Source organism: Gymnoscopelus braueri (assembly GCF_963280865.1).
Source record: "Gymnoscopelus braueri genome assembly, chromosome: 17".
NCBI lineage: Eukaryota > Metazoa > Chordata > Actinopteri > Myctophiformes > Myctophidae > Gymnoscopelus > Gymnoscopelus braueri.
Genome location: NC_137617.1, coordinates 22,872,361 through 22,889,860, shown reverse-complemented (window position 1 = coordinate 22,889,860; position 17,500 = coordinate 22,872,361). Strand labels below are relative to the sequence as shown.

Genomic DNA, 17,500 nt, shown 5'->3' with positions numbered 1-17,500 from the left:
AGCGATCTGCTGCCGTCCATAAACTGACTTGGCTCAATGACAGCATCCATGTCCATACTAAACAGGGAGGAGGACAGGCGAGAGAGAGAGAGACGGCGAGAAAAGAGATAGAGAAACAGCAGGAGAAAGAGACAGAGAGAGAGAGAGAGAGAGAGAGAGAGAGAGAGAGAGAGAGAGAGAGAGAGAGAGAGAGAGAGAGAGAGAGAGAGAGAGAGAGAGAGATAAAGAGAGAGAGAGAGAGAGAGATAAACAAAGGAGAGAGGACAGACAAAAGAGCAGAGAGGATAGAGAAAGAGAAATGGTAGAATAGGCCATTGAAAGAGAGAGCGAGAGACACAGAGAGTGAAGTTAAGTGATGGAGAGAGAGACAGAGAGAGAGAGAGAGAAAGAGATTATGCATGGATGGATTCATGGCCAGTGCCCGCTCCAAATTTTTTCACATCCTGCGAGGTAAGAATACACCTCAGGAGATTACAGTAGAGTGTGTGTGTGTCTGTGCGTGTGTCTGTGCGTGCGTGCGTGCGTGCGTGCCGTGCGTGCGTGGCGTGCGTGCGTGTGTTGGGTGCGTGCGTTGGGTAGGCATGGATTAACCCTTCTGCTCTGCTTGGCCCAAATAATTGGCCCACTGTGGTTTGAAGAGTGAGGCGGAGACATAAGGAGAGTGGAACGACTTTGAAAACAAGAAGAGAAGAACAAGAAGAAGAAGAAAGGGAGAGAGTAGAATTCTACAACTGTCTATGCTGGAGGTGGGGAGATAACAGCGGCCACTGAGAGAGTGAAATCTATGAGATGAATAGTCATTCTTACACATTCTCTCATTGGGCTAACTCCTTGTGTTTCTGGAAAATAACACATAGAGAGCCAATAAGCCCTGCAAGGACAAGCCACTTCACTTACTGTATACATGCGAGCACACGCGCACACACACACACACACACACACACACACACACACACACACACACACACACACACACACACACACACACACACACACACACACACACACACACACACACACACACACACACACACATACGCGTATACAACTACACATACGCGTATACAACCACACATCCACGCACAAAATTGCCGTCCTGTGTGTTAGGCCTGTGCTGGAAGCTGAGCGGTGTTGAAATCCATCAAGGACAAAATGGCTGGACTTCGCCCCCCCCCCATCTGACATTGTCCAAATCCCTCCAGTCTAAAGCTCCAAACAAACTCTCTCACTCTCCACCTCTCGCTCTCTCTCTCTCTCTCTCTCTCTCTCTCTCTCTCTCTCTCTCTCTCTCTGTCTCTCTCTCTCTCTGATTTGAGTGTGTATCAACGTGAGAGGGAGAGAGAGAGAGAGAGAGAGAGAGAGAGAGAGAGAGAGAGAGAGAGAGAGAGAGAGAGAGAGAGAGAGAGAGGAGAGGAGAGGAGAGGAGAGGAAAAGCAACAAAGTGAGTGAGAGATGAGGGGAAAGAGCCATACCCTGATGACCAGCTCTGTGTTTGCATGTGCGTGTGTGATTCGTGGGATCTTGCCCTTTCTTACAGTCCCCCCCATACCCCCCCCCCCCCCCGTTTCAATCCAAATTAAAGTGAAGAGGAAAGAAGTCCAGCTAGCCATCATATATATGAACGCAGATTTACAGCATTGCCTCCCAAAGTAGCAGGGAAACATCTGGATAGTTACAAATCATCTGCGAATCCTCAGTTCATCCATTTGTAACTCTGTAAGGGTACATTGGTTGCATTTGTACCCTCTCAGAATGAAATGAACTCCAAGGACTTTACTGTGGAAGGGGACAGCTGACAATGTTGCCGTGTACTACTACTTACAGATCAGTCTTTCATCAGCCCTTGCACGCTGCAAAACCCCTGGCGGGGTCCAGTTTTACACTCTCAGAGTTTTTAATTAAGTCAGGAATTTGCATGTGTAGGGTGTCCTTGGTTATCTTGGTTAAGAAAGATAGAGCGTGAAGGAAAGTAAGCCAGTAAGGAGGACAGCGGGTGTAAAGGTTTTGCGTGCGTGTAAGAAAGAATGTGTGTACGCGCGTGTGCGTGTGTGTGTGTGTGTGTGTGTGTGTGTGTGTGTGTGTGTGTGTGTGTGTGTGTGTGTGTGTGTGTGTGTGCACGGGTCAGGAAGCTGTGGTGTCCCTGGCTCTCCAGTGTTTACCGACAGGAAATGTTTGTCCAGGCGAAAGGGAAGGAACATTGCTGCCCCACATGGCAAGCACTGGGGGAGAGGCCTGAACGACACGCACGCACGCATGCCGTGCACGCACGAATGCATGCGCACACACAAACTCTCAAACTCACACACTCGCACTCACACCATCTTAGTGCAAAGAGGAATCTAATGAAAGTCAGAGGCATGGTGTGTGCGTGTGTGTGCGCGTGTGTGAGTGAACGTGCGTGCGTGCCGTGGAAGGTGCAGTATGTGACATTAAAGGAAGTAGGAGTAACTGCTCCTCACTTCCTCTAACTCTGCCAGATAGAAAGTCAATAGATTGACCCCAAGAAACCTTTAGCGGGCGAGGCCAGAGTCTGCCAGGCCTGTCCAAAGCCATACAGTGACACCGCCACTCCCCCATAAACGCAGGTACACCGCTGACGGCAGTCCTTGTCGTCGATAGTTCTGCGGCTGCCATGGCCAATCAATCAATTAGCTAGGGGCGGGGTTTATCAATATTCGTTAGCTTGTTGTGTGGTGTGTGTACTAGGGTGTAGAGCTGGGACTTATACATTCAATGTACCCAGGTGCAATTTTCTGGTGGATTAAATCAGGACTTGCAATTGTAGACTTTAGTTTGACATGGAGATGTCTAAAAAAAACATAAAAAGATGAGTGTACTGACAGATTTGTATCTGTTGATGGAACGTGCAAAGATGATGGACATGCGACTGGTGATTTTCAGGAGGTTTATTTTGGGATAGGCTGCCAGGTTTGTGTTCCCCAAATAAAGAGCCTTCTTCCTCTGGTTGTCCTGTCTCTTATCCCTGTGATCTAGGGTGACGTTCCATTTGTGTTTATGTGTGTATACTTGTGTGTGTGTCTGGGCCTGGAAATTTAGGACAGCGCTTGAGGCACTGTGTGTGTGCATGTGGCTCTTGCTCTCTGTTTACCAACACACAGACACAAAGACACACACGCACACGCACGTGCGCACACACTCACAGGCAGGCACACACACACACACACACACACACACACACACACACACACACACACACACACACACACACACACACACACACACACACACACACACACACACACACACACACACACACACACACACACACACACACACACACACACACACACCTTTCATGTAAGAAAGATCTAAACAGGACGAGATGAAAGGCCAGCACACTCCTACCAATGCTAACATGTGGACGCACGCACACGCACACTGTGTGTGTGCGTAAGGAACACAAACATGGCTAAACCTGGACACACAACAAGGTACATGCATCACAGTCTCCAGCTGTCTCCCTGCATTCTTTCATAGGTAACACACAGCCGGCTGAGCGTGACACAGGAACAGGTGAGGTCATATCAAGGCATAGCAGTTTCTTTCCGTCAAATCAATCCTCGATTGGAGAACAACAAACCAAAGGAAAAAAATGCTGCAACTTACAGTACTTACTGGCTGGCGAGGGGGTGCTGTAGCCGCTGATGGGCAGACCAGGCAGGGCCGGAGGCGACAGTCCCCCCAGCACGTGGGGGAAGAAATAGGAATAGGGAGGCATGGGGAAACCGTTGAGGTGCGGGCCAGGCACCGGGTTACCCTTCCCAGCCATGATGGCCCAATCCAGCTGGAGTCCAAGGGCCTCACGTGTGGGGGAAAAAATAATGCAACGAAACAGGAGCCCAAATGGAAAAAGGCGTCGATTTAATCCCCCATGCAGATGGCGGATGTGCGGGTATCCCAGTAGGTCGCTGGTCAAAATCCCCTTATGGCTGGGAGTGTGGGCTATCCCCAAAATGGTCCCAGTTTGCTCAGGGAATGTGAGCGCCGAGGGGTTGAATGAGCGAGGAAACAACAATAAAGAGAGAGAGAGAGAGAGAGAGAGAGAGAGAGAGAGAGAGAGAGAGAGAGAGAGAGAGAGAGAGAGAGAGAGGAGAAATAAAAGCAGGGGATTTAACAGGGTTTAGGCCGTCCTTTCTCTGGTATTGTAAGGCGAGCTGAAAGCCCTTATTTGCGCGAGGCGTCGGGCAGGGTGAAGTTTAGCGAGGTCATTTTTTATCTTAACGACACAAGGACAGAGAAGCGGAGAGAGGGCAAGTCGAGTCAGGAAGAAGGTGGCTTTGATGACTGCCGTCTGGGGCTGTCAGGAGTGGCGATAGTGGTGATAGGGGGTTGCTGGTGGTTCTGCAGCTTTCATACGGAGCGCAGAATCACTCTTCCACTCTGCAGTAAAGCACTTCCAAGGAATGTACAGCTCACATGATGCCACTAGTACAATAGCCCTCTCCTTGGTTTGGCCTCCTTGGGTATCCTCCTCTGAGTCTCTTAGTGTTTACCTACAGAGAAAGAGAAAATGAGAGAGAGAGAGAGAGAGAGAGAGAGAGAGAGAGAGAGAGAGAGAGAGAGAGAAAGAGAGGGGGGCTGTGAGATCATTTTACTTTGTAAGTGACAAGGTAAAGAGGCTTGTTTCCCCTTGTGAGTAAGCTCTTGAGCAAAACAGTTATTTTCTTTTGACACTAATTAATGGTAATGTCTCATCTGAAATGTTGCAAAAACACCCCATCCGGCTTAATTATCTAATGGAGCATTAAAACCATGAAGAGAAGTGGGTGTGTGATGTCTCTTCACAGCTCTGTGCTGATACACACACACTCATTAACAACTGCGAGAGTACAAACATGATGGGAGAGGAGCCAAGGCGTACATGAAAACAGCAACACAAAAGAAAACTTAGCTAATTACAGTTGCGGGGGGGGAAAAAAACATGAGGTGTTCCCCAAGGACCCACTCTGTGTCCACTGGAGACTTCCACTTGGCAGTGTGTTTACTTACGGGCTAACACCAAGATGTGCACATGTATAATTGTACAGCTTACGCTGGGCCCCACAAAACAAGGCTGACCCTACCCGAGTCTGTGCATTTTCTGTCTTTATGTAGGCTATCAATCACAGTGTGATTGAGATTACAATGTGTATAATACATACATTTAACATTCTGATATTCAGATTCAGTCCACTTCTAAATTTCAACATACATGCTTAGGACTTAATACTGTTTATGCTTTGTGTGTAATCTATTTGCCATTGTTGTAAACATTGTTGTATCGATCACAGTGATTTATGCATCATGTTTAAGATTACAATGTTATCATTCTGATTATCACACCAAATAGCAAATTCCAAACCCCAATTATATATAAAGCAAATACGTTATATCTGACCATGAGGAAATGAAGGGAAATTCCTACCCGACCCATGAGCCGGTCAGGGCTGGTCTCAGGTCCGGGCAGAGAATCAAACCTCTACTGTACTGTACATACACACACACACCCACCACAAACGGCCTAAGTACACACAAGAACAGCTGGGTACCGGCGAATGTGGCCGGGAGTGCGTAGCAGTGCAGTGCCTCAGCAACTTTGCCAGGGATGGGATGAGATTTCGCAAACAGTCTTATTATAAATAAATATCAAATAATAATAATAATAATGAATATATATATTATTTTTTTTAAATAATTTGTGCAACCCGAGCCCTAATCAACCTGATCAATTTGCATACTTTGTCAGCCCAAATCCCGGACTGAAATTGAGAACTCTAAGATAGACGGACAGATACAGAGATCTCCATATATGGACAAAAAAGGGACACAGACAGACAGACAGACAGACAGACAGACAGACAGACAGACAGACAGACAGACGGGTACGAGTACTCTGCCAATGGGTACAACGGGTAAAAGGTTATTGCATAGGGCAAACATAACCAACTTGCACAGTCCCTGCGTAGGCCGGTGACTGTCAGGTTTCAAAAATAGCCAAAATAGCTGATTTATATCGGTACCAAGCTATAAATGAGATTTCAACTCAGTCTTGTTTTCTGGCATAACACATCAAATGCAATGCCATGCATGATACAACAGGGAAAATTATGTATTCCCTTTGGAACAACTTGTCATACAAGATACTGCACTCAATTTCATATCAGACGAGCAAAAATGAAAAAAGAAAGACGGAACATATTCATTGCATTGCCGTAGCAGTTTTCTGATGCACGTCTCTAGCTATTGCCAGGTAGCTCTGCTCCGCATCTTGTTACAGCCAGAGCACTGCATAATTCATACGCACGGACGCTTTGATGAAAATTATATGACTTCATACTTCTGACCATAATGACCCTCTTTATGAGGCAGGGGATGTAATGCAACGCACAGGCAGTGCACTGTGAGAATCCTTGATGCCAGTTAAGCAGAAGCCTAATTTCTAACACACATACGCACACACGCACACGCACGCGCACGCACACACACACACACGCACACACACACACACGCACACACACAGTATGACTATACTTGTGAGGACATTACGAATGCCATTTGTAACCCTAAAGCCTGCCCTATAGATAGTAGCACGCCGGTGTTGCACAGATGCACACCAAACATAGCTTATGTAAGCTGACACGACACGTTGTGAGCTTGTAGATCGGCTATTTTCAGTGCGCAACACCAGCGTGCAACTATGAATAAATCAGTCATAAGTAACTCCAGTGGCCCTGTAGTCGGTGTCCGCCCTGAGACTGGGAGGTCAGCGTTCAATCCCTGGCAGAGTCCTACCGAAGACTATAAACATGGTACCCAAGGCCTCCCTGATTGGCACTCAGCATCAAGGGTTTGATTGGGGTAGGTCACTGGTTCTCAAAGTGGGGTCCGGGGACCTTGGCGGGGTACCAGGGGGTCCCCTGCTAAATAAGTCAATATAGTGTTACAATCATTTTAACCACTTTAACCATTATTGTATACTTTGGCTATTCAAAAATAGCAGATATAAAAGGGGATATTTACACACGACCCATAAAAGTTGTTCCGCGACCCAAAGTGGGTCCCGACCCATTGTTTGGGAAACAGTGCTCTCAATGCCTAAGCCCTAATCCTAACACTAACAGCAACTTGGATAATTATTTTCCTAATTGTAAGCCTAACTCCCCAAATCCTTTCTTTCTTTAATTCGAAACAACCACTTATTTAGTGAGGACCAGGAAAATTGTCCTCACACTGTCTATTTCTCAGATTATACAATACTTACGGGGAAATTTGGCCCTCACAAGTATCGTAATACAAGCACACCTCCCTCACCCTCCAGTGACTGACTGACTGACTACAGAAATGAGACGGTATGTAATGTAGTAAAATTCTAGTAAAACTCTACGGGCGTGCGACATTGAGAAAGCGCCGAGCGACACTTTTTTCAGTTGAGAGCGCGTCAGTTTTGTCAAGCAACACCATAAATTTGCCACAAAAGTGAAGGTAAGAGCCTCAGAATGACTGGCTCTTCTCCCAGACCCCACAAGACTCAAGGCTATAGAGGCTGCTTTTAATTACAGCTTCACACGCCCATCTATGTGTGCCTGTGTGAGTGTCTGTAATTGACTCTATATACATGGTGAGTGAATGGTTATTTATGGGAATGAGTTTGGCAAGTGAAAAAATCTGTGTGTATGTGTGTGTGAGTGTGTCACATTTCCTCGATGTCAGGCAGAACCCTTGTAGTATCTCCATATTTCATAAAGTTTTTTCATAAATTAATGCCCTATTTTATACACGCAAAAGTATCGAAAGTAGCTCATCTACATAGCTGATCCGAGTTCACAAGCCATCGTCCTGATACGACGTGTTGTGAGCTTATAGATCTGCTATTTTCGCTATTTTCAAAACATTTGGAATATTATGACAATCTTTGCCTATAATGACATGCCAAAATGGAGATACCAGGTTGAAAGTGGTTAAGTATGTCTGTGGGTTTTTAATACATATTTAACCAATGAAAAGTATTACAAGAGTTTCTGACCAATGAATAACTACATTGGAACAAAATAAGGTTATTTTTTTTCTATTTCCTGAAAAGTAATGGTTCTGGACATACAGTACAAGGTTTGTACCCGACAGCGCTGATTTGTCAAAGGCTGCTCTTCCCCAGTCAACCAGCTAGTGCGTAGCACCATGATACGTCTCTTCATCAGCCTGAGAGCTGCCTTTATGGGGCTAGCCCTGTATTAAGCGCCTTATTTTTATTGATCGCCACCAAAGTGCTCTCCAATCACCCTGTCGCTGTGTGCCGGACGGATGCACGTGGGGCTACCGTTGTAAAAAGTAAAGGGGCAATACAGAGAGGGAGAACAGGGGTGGAGCGGGCCAGTTATGGGGGCTTCTGTGGGGCTTGTGGGGGCAAGGGGCGTGTTTGTATTAGGCAAAGAGCTTTAATAGCATTTTTTAAAAGCCCAGGGGAGCAGGATATTGTTTCATTTAAACTTTTAAAGCCCCCCCACCCCCCCTCCCTCCTGTCAAGCCACCTGTTTAACTAGGTTGGATGTAGAGTTAAGAGAACACCCATTCATCCATCTCCCAAACTATTTTACTCTATGTAAATAAAAGACATCACAATTGCGTAGATATGGTTGGAAAAACTGATAAACGGTCAAGGATAACAACATGGCCTAATTTCCGACTTTATCTTGGCTGAAGCGAGGCGTTGAGGGAGAATGCCTGATGATAATTTCAACAATGAGATCGGTGTTTATGCTTGGGAGATATTCTGCCTAAATGCATCTTCAACAAACAATTAAAAGAAAGCAAAGAGCAGATGGGACACACACACGAATATCAACACTGGGATTCATCGTGTCGACCGATTCACATGACAGAGCCCTGTACAGTAGTAGCCTGCAACGATATGCCATCCTGGGCTTTTCGCATTGGCATCAACATGTAAAATACATAAGCAATGTCAGGCACCACCATTGGAGCGAGGTGAAAGCCATTTTGAAGTGTGATGGGCGACAGAATCTGGGCTGGGCCTATCAAAGAGGAACCAAACCAGCTAGCGTCATTGGGGAGAGGCACATCATCACACCATCTTGCGTGAGAGGCCATATTGAACCGTAAGCCTCAGCTAGTCCTCTGAGATAAACACCTGAGCTTTGTTGTTCTAAGGTGGTGGCATATCTCAACGCAATCTTCTGACTAAGAGGCTACGATCTCTGTCCCAAGCTGAGTTTACAGAGCTCACACTGTTACACCATGGTAGTTTGGCGGTGTGGTAATCAGCCTGCATAAGGCAGAAAAAAAGGGGAGGATGCTGTGAATAAGAGAATGACGCTGGTCTAAGCACGCCGTGCCTGACGTAATTTCCCAGTTGGAGGTGTTGTTGCTGGACAGCCCTGGTCTGTTCACCAGGCAGGTCTGGTGGAGTTACTGTACACTGAGACATGAGCAGGCCAAACAATGTCTCAATGTATGGGCTTGTGAAAACACACAGGCCTGTAAACAAAGTCTGACGGGCACAACTCAAGCATTTCAAACACACTCAATCAAATCAATCTTTTTCTTTTCTCTTGCACTAAGCTGTGTGTGTGTGTGTGTGTGTGTGTGTGTGTGTGTGTGTGTGTGTGTGTGTGTGTGTGTGTGTGTGTGTGTGTGTGTGTGTGTGTGTGTGTGTGTGTGTGTGTGTGTGTGTGTGTGTGTGTATAAGAGAGAGAGAGAGAGAGAGAGAGAGAGAGAGAGAGAGCATGTGAGCACACACAGGCATGAACATGCTCCTTCATGCACACGCACAGAGGCACACACATCACAGCAGAGTGTGGACAGAAGTAGAATGTAATTGAGCACCCATATAATCCTCTTGCCAGTGTTGAGGGCAAAACACACAGGGGGATCACACACATACATACACACACGCGCGGGCTCGCACAGTCGCACACGCACGCACACGCACACGCACACAGAGCTGAAGCTCTCAGATATAAGCGGAATCAAGCCATGACCGAGCTCTCATATAATCTGCCTTGAAAACTGCACACGCAACACCAGAGCTGGGGAAAGCTGCTGACATGCACTCTACATCCTCAAACACCCTTGTCAACGTGCATATGGCCATCACACACACATACAGTACACATGCATCGCATCCAGCCATCCCCCATTGCATATTAGCATGACACCCGTGCACAGGCTGCAGACTGCCCTGAAACCGTCACAACGCGTATCTCTCAATGTATGGAGAGAGACACACTAAAGTATGGACAGAGTGTTAACACAGAGTGTAACAGTGGATCCCTAATGGGCAATTGTTACACTCTCAGTTAAATGAGCACTGAGGATTTTACTGTGTACGCAGACACATTAATATAACAACACATGAACAAAACACAGGCATGATTTGTTATCATGCCTATACCGATCCACACATACAGGCACACAAATCATAAAGCTGCACTCTCTCTCTTTCACACACACACACACGCACACGCGCACACACACACACACACACACACACACACACACACACACACACACACAAACACACACACAGTCATTTCTCCTCTATTCTTCTCAGTATCCAGGCAGAGACCTCCTCCCACCCCTGTGATGTATGTGTTTTACATTATCCATGTATGATACGCTTGACACTCAAGGTCGTTGGTGTTGGTGGAGGAGAGAAGAGGGAGAAGGAGAAGGAGAAAGAGAAGGAGAAAGAGAGAAGAGGAGTAATTTGGACAGGCATCGTAACAAAATGCTCACTATAATGTCACCGTCAACAAACACTGTGCCACACTGTTGCGCGCGCACACGCACACACACACACACACACACACACACACACACACACACACACACACACACACACACAACTGCACTATATGGCTTCACAACAGATGCATACTGTACAGTTGCATTCCTTGAAAAATTGAGTGGATGCTTGACTGTACTTAACCGTAAAGATACGGCTGTGATCGAAGAACTAGGTGGACAGTGACCCCCGGGGCTGAGCCATTAGCGCACTCTCTTTCAAAGGTCTGAAGGCATATATACTATACCATATCTAACCACTATAAGGCTAGCCTACTGTATATTCAGCTGGATTCAGTTCACCGGGGAGCACTGTAAGTGCCTACTGTTGCCCCGCACGTATGGAAAACAGCTCCTGAGGGAAAGCATGTGATCATTTACAATAGATAAGAGAGACAGGAGGCATCTAAATAAACAAATACTGCGGGTCACTTCTGCTGGCTCGGCGCTCTCTGCTCTCTGCATATGCGCACAAATGGCGAGGAGGGAGAGGGTTAGAGGTCACAGGGGAGGGTCTGTGCTGTGCAAGCATGAGCAACTGACTGTAATGGCCTGTGACAGCCGATGCAGAATTAATAATTGAAAAGACACAAAAAAATAAAAGAAGCAGGGTCAGGGCGGACGGACGGGCGGCCAGCATGCCAAACAGGACCACAGGGAATGACAACTGCAGGCACATGTGAGCACACTTTAGAGTGGACATAATTTTGTGTGCGTGGCTGTCTGTGTGTGTCTGTGCGTGTGTGCGTGTGTGATGTGTGTGTCTGTGTGTGTGTGTGTGTGTGCGTGCGAGTGTGTAATGCGCGTGTGTAATGTAGACATACATTACACAAATACCCATACATACTAAGTTCAAATAGGTCAGTATCACAAACACCAGCCATCATGGAATGGAGAAAAAAACTGGACAACTCCTCAGGGGATGACCAACACACACACACACACACACACACACACACACACACACACACACACACACACACACACACACACACACACACACACACACACACACACACACACACACACACACACACACACACACACACACACACACACACACACACACGCATACACACACAAACACATCCCTGCTGACATTAAAATGGCCATGATGTTGGTGTTGCCAACGCTACAAAGGTCAAGTGGATTAGCAATGGCAGCTAGAGGTCAATGGCATTAGCAATAATACACTGTGCGGCGGTTGAGTTAGCTAGCTATAATGCTATAGGCCTATAGCTCAATATAATTAGGTACTATAGTGTTCTGTGGCATTAGCGATAACGCGGTATACTATAATTATGACTTTGAGCAGATAGCTCTGGAGTCTACTTGTGTTTGATAGCGGCTATAAGAATATTAGCTTGACTTCAAAGACCATACAAGTCTGCAATGTTCTGTACTTGGAAAATGTTGTTACTGTGGCTGTGGGTACTGTGCAGTGTAATTGCATTATGCAATGATAAGTGAGAAACTAGGCGATACAGTGAACTGCTTGGCTATTAAAACAATTATATGAGCCAGTTGAGTGCAATGTAGTGCAGTTTACAACAAAGCACCCTGAGGTGAGAGCTATTGAGGGGGAAAAACTCACTGAAAACTGTCCTTGAATGTCCTTAGCAAGCGTGCTGCGTTGGACAGCTCATGCTATATGAATTAGGCTCTTTCCTTTACATATTTTATATGAATATGAGCGCTTTGCTGTGCATGCTGTTTCATATAAAATAGATGGTGTTTTAACATGCCATACATACAAGCTTGCCAGTCCTCATTCTATCCTTTTCATATATCCTCCCTACATAATAACACACTTTACAAGAAATCGCCACTTAAACCCACAGCTTCCGATACATTACTCATAATTTCCATAAAGAAACGGCCTACATCAAAAAAAAAACTCCACTTGATTTCTATAGAACCTCATTCAAGCAAGGAAGGAAGGCTAAGATGCTACAGCCTTTGACAGGTCGTGGAGAGTTATCACAGCCACTGTACGTACTGTAGGCTCCAGCTCTGTCATATATGTCTTGGCAGTGGTATTATGGGAGCCGCTCAGGCACGATGCACTGAAACTTTTATGAGGAGAGCGGCGTGGGAGGACATATACGTCACCAGTGGGACGTGAGAAAGTGGGAGCGGATGCCCGTATGTGTATGGGTGTGTGTGTGTGTATGTGTGTGTGTGTGTGTGTGTGTGTGTGTGTGTGTGTGTGTGTGTGTGTGTGTGTGTGTGTGCGAAGTGCCTATGCCTTCGTAAATGCACATACAAGCATATTTTTGTGTATACGCTGCACACTCAGAAGGCTGCATACAAGTGCGTGGGCACATTTGCGTGTGTGTGTGTGTGTGTGTGTGTGTGTGTGTGTGTGTGTGTGTGTGTGTGTGTGTGTGTGTGTGTGTGCGTGCGCGACTGCGCGCTGAAAATACACATGCACATGTGTCAACAAGTGTGTGAGCGGGTGGATGCTGTGTGCAGTCATGCATACCGCAGCCTTCATTGCGGTGAGCGACAGTGTGTGCGCTAATGAGTGTGTGCTGTGTCATGTCCCCCAATTACACTTGTGTGTCACATGAGTGCCCTGGAGACCGCCTTATACAGTACATTGCTTTTACTGTACATTACCGGCTCGTATGGCATGGGTTTTAAATATACAGGAGAGTACCATGTACCATGACTAGTTCAAAGGCTAGCGGCAGGCCACAGAGGACGGACTGGCCCCTGGCAGTATCCTCTCTGAGAAGTAACAAGTATTCCAGTACTTACAGGAGCACTTCACCCAATTCTCAGTGGTGGAAAGTAACTAAGTACATTTACTTAAGTACTGTACTTAAGTACAATTTGGAGGTATTTGTACTTTACTTGAGTGTTTCCAATTTCCAATACTTTCACTTCTACTCCACTACATCTCAGAGGCAAATATTGTACTTTTACTCCACTACAATTATTTGAAAACGTAACTTTTTTACACTTTCAGATATAAATGATGATATTATGAAACGTACATTAACCACTTTAGCCTTATTTTATATCTGCAAGCTGCAAGCTCACAACGCGTCGCATCGCGACGCGGTGTGAGCTTGCAGATCTGCTATTTTCAAATATTTTAGTACTTTTACTTTTGGTACTTTAAGTACATTTTGATGCCAATACTTTTGTACTTTTACTCAAGTAATTTTTTTTTTTTTGTATTTCTATATTGCAGTATTGGTACTTTTACTTGAGTAAAGAATTTGAGTACTTTTTCCACCACTGCCCACTCTCAACCTTCATATAACTGGTCCTCACGAATGCTCATTATAAGATACCATTTCTGTCTACTGGGTCTGTGTCTCAGAGGAGGGCTGTGGGCTGTTCAGAAACCTGCCTTCTAATGACAACAACAACAATGTCGTGCATTCTATGGGGAGTAGCATTTGCAAAGTAGTTTGACTTTCAAATAGTAGTATGTAATGTATGTGGGTGTGTGTGATGGGTGGGGTCATCACAGTGGGCTATGTGATAATTCATGTTGGCAGCCTTCTTCATTGCAGTTCATACTTTCAGTTTGGACATGCCATGCAGTATACAGCTTATTTTCAAATATTCTACCACTTAGATTGTATTTAAAGAAATGTAACCCAAATTTAGGAAATTACTTCCCAAAAAATATTTTCCAAACCAATTTTTTAATTAATCCTATATTAAATTAGCTGGGACTCAAAGGGTAGAATGTGTTGAGTAGACTTTATAGTAATAATAGAAATAACAAGTCTGAATTTTTTGTTTCTCTACGACTAGAGTGCATTAAAGAGAATACAACAAGGTCTGCCATTAACAGCAAATCACTCATTCCGACTTTTAGCACTGGTGCAAGTAAAGTTTTATCTGACAACTGATTTGAATTATATGGAGGAAAATGCCAAAATGTATAAATCAAGTAATTTCTAGGGACAAAATGGAAAGCATAGATATAATTTGAATCATATTTGTTTAGTTAAGAGTAACTCAATCCGTGAGTATTTTTTAGTGACCTACTTCTTTGGATGCAACATCTAGGGCATTTATTATTCAGAAGTTATTGAAATTGGAGTGCTTCCACTTTAACACAATTTAATAAAATATTTGGCCAGATATTGTGATTACAGTATGTCTATTAACCATCTTGATTAGACTGATATGAAGAACAACATTTTTTATTGTATTTTTATTCACACATCTGATACTATTTCCAATGACAGGGGCATTCTAAATTCATAATTATATTTGTCAATTTAAGTTATAGTTGCAGTTATACGTAGAACATTGAAAAATATCAACATAGTTTCCCACATGATAATCCATTTATACTCTGACATCCAGTGGTGTACACTGTACACATTTACATTTACTCAAGTACTGTACTTAAGTACAATTTTGAGGTACTTTACTGGAGTATTTTCAATTGTCTATACTTTTACTTCTACTCCACTACATCTCAGAGGCAAATATTGTAATTTTACTCCACTACGTGACGCGGTGTGAGCTTGTAGATCTGCTATTTTCAAACATTTTAGTACTTTTACTTTTGGTACTTTCAGTACATTTTGATACCAATACTTTTGTACTTTTACTCAAGTACATTTTGAAGAGTACTTCTACTTAAGTAAAACATTTGAGTACTTTTTCCACCACTGCACATCAGGCTAGGATCTAAGGAAGAGTGGGTTGGAGAAGGCGAAGGCAGAGGAGTAAGTGGGGGCTCGTCCTCTTCGGTGACAGCCACTAACTGAGGAGCAGGGAGACTAAAGGGAGCTAAGTGCACATCCGGGATGTTGAGAATCCTCCTCCGTTTTGCCAGTGCCCCCCGTGGGGTGAATCCACTTGTCAGCAGAGTGGGCCGAGTGACATTTCTGCCTCGCCTGAAAAAGGTCAGCCTTTAATTATCTCAAATGCCAGCGAGCATTGCACCTGCAAAATATAAGCCAACGGATGAGCTGCGTGTGTGTGCGTGCGTGTGTGTGTGTCATGGATTTATACAATCTGAATACTGTTGTGGTTGTCCGTGCAGAACTAGACCATCTGCACACAGACACACACACACACACACACACACACACACACACACACACACACACACACACACACACACACACACACACACACACACACACACACACACACACACACACACACACACACACACACTAACTGTGCCTGTCCACATCACCAAAATCCTGCCCACTCTGCCCTTAAAGAGTATCACATGAAGACATTTAATGACTCTTATCTGCATCACATGGTGGGCCCACAATCCCAGGAAAAACCAGCAGCTTCCAGGAACATCCATGTAAAAATAGGCTACCTACATTACAGATAGACAGATTATAGAGCTATAGATAGAAAATAGCGGCGTGGGCCAGCGTGTCAGCCAAATATGGGTCAGACGCATCACCGCGTGCCGCCATGCAGCGTCCGAGATCTCCCTTCCATTTATCAATCTCCAAACTTTAAAACCACAAATTATGCATGAGAGACAGCATTAGGAGGCATAAAACGAGCACAATTATTCAACGTCAGGGTGCGATTGGCGGTAAAATAGAAGGCCTATCTGGCGTAGAGTGGCATGTGGTGTTTGCTTTCAAGCTACTCCACTGTAACCGTTTAGCTCTGTCAATATTTGTGGGGGGCTATGGTAACGGAATGCACCCACACCCACATAAACAAGCTGCCCGGTACAAGCGTGCGCACGCGTGCGCTCACACACACACACACACACACACACACACACACACACACACACACACACACACACACACACACACACACACACACACACACACACACACACACACACACACACACACACACACACACACACACACACACACACAGATGATCTATAGCCCTTTGTCTCTCCCACCTCCTTCGAATGTATGTGGGACTTTCTCTGCAATGTGTGGGAGTGTGTGTGTGTGTGTGTGTGTGTGTATGTGTGTGTGTGTGTGTGTGCGTGCGTGCCTGCGTGCGTGCGTGTGTGTGTGTGTGTGTGTGTTTGCACACACGCGCCGCCGTGCTCGCTACTTGCAACTTGTTCATTGTGTCCAGGCTTTTTTTTCTCTCTTTCTTTTTGTTGTTTTCTTTTTTTGTGGCATTTTCTCTCGTTCTGAGAAAACACGAAGGGCTGGTCCCTACTGTTTACACAGCTGGCTCCATGGAAAGGATTGCTTAATATGAAATATGAAGAGAGCAGAGAGGTGAGAGGGAGCGGGGAAGAAAAGAAGGAAGCTAGCCAAGAGCGGGGCTGGAGGGTGGGAGGGTGCTGGTGGTGCTGGGGGGATAATAGGCGGACACAGAGAGGGAGCTAAAGGCTAAATGTACTCTGGATAGAGAGAGAGAGAGATATACAGAGACAAGAGAGGGCGGGCTGGGAGTGAAAGTGAAATTCCAAGGGAAACAAAGTGGAGGAGAGAGATAGAGCAGGGGATAGAGGGGGGGGGGGTAAGTGTGACGAGAAAAAGAACACACAGAGCGAAGTGAGAAAGAATACAGAGACGTGAGAGCCAACAAGGAAGAGGGCGAGTGGCGAGGCAAACAGAGGCGACGCAGAACAAAAGCCCTGAGGTTCTCTGTTGGGGTGGGAGCCGTACGCCCTGTGGTCTGGGTCTTGTTATTCTTCTCCCATTAGCCACACAGTACTTCCACTACCTCATCAAACCTGTGTTACTGTCCCCTTCCTTCTCCT

The 17,500-nt window shown here is 45.4% G+C and overlaps 1 protein-coding gene across 2 annotated transcripts in view; it reads right to left on the bottom strand.

Moving 5' to 3' along the window:
- raraa (retinoic acid receptor, alpha a) overlaps positions 1-17,500 on the bottom strand; it is a 205,194-nt gene that overhangs the window by 115,939 nt on the left and 71,755 nt on the right. For both annotated transcript variants that reach the window (XM_080455506.1, XM_080455509.1), the window contains exon 2: positions 3,637-4,514. In XM_080455506.1, the coding sequence (XP_080311632.1) occupies positions 3,637-3,790 (154 nt within the window). In that variant the 5' untranslated portion in view covers positions 3,791-4,514. The remainder of the gene's footprint in view (positions 1-3,636; positions 4,515-17,500) is intronic.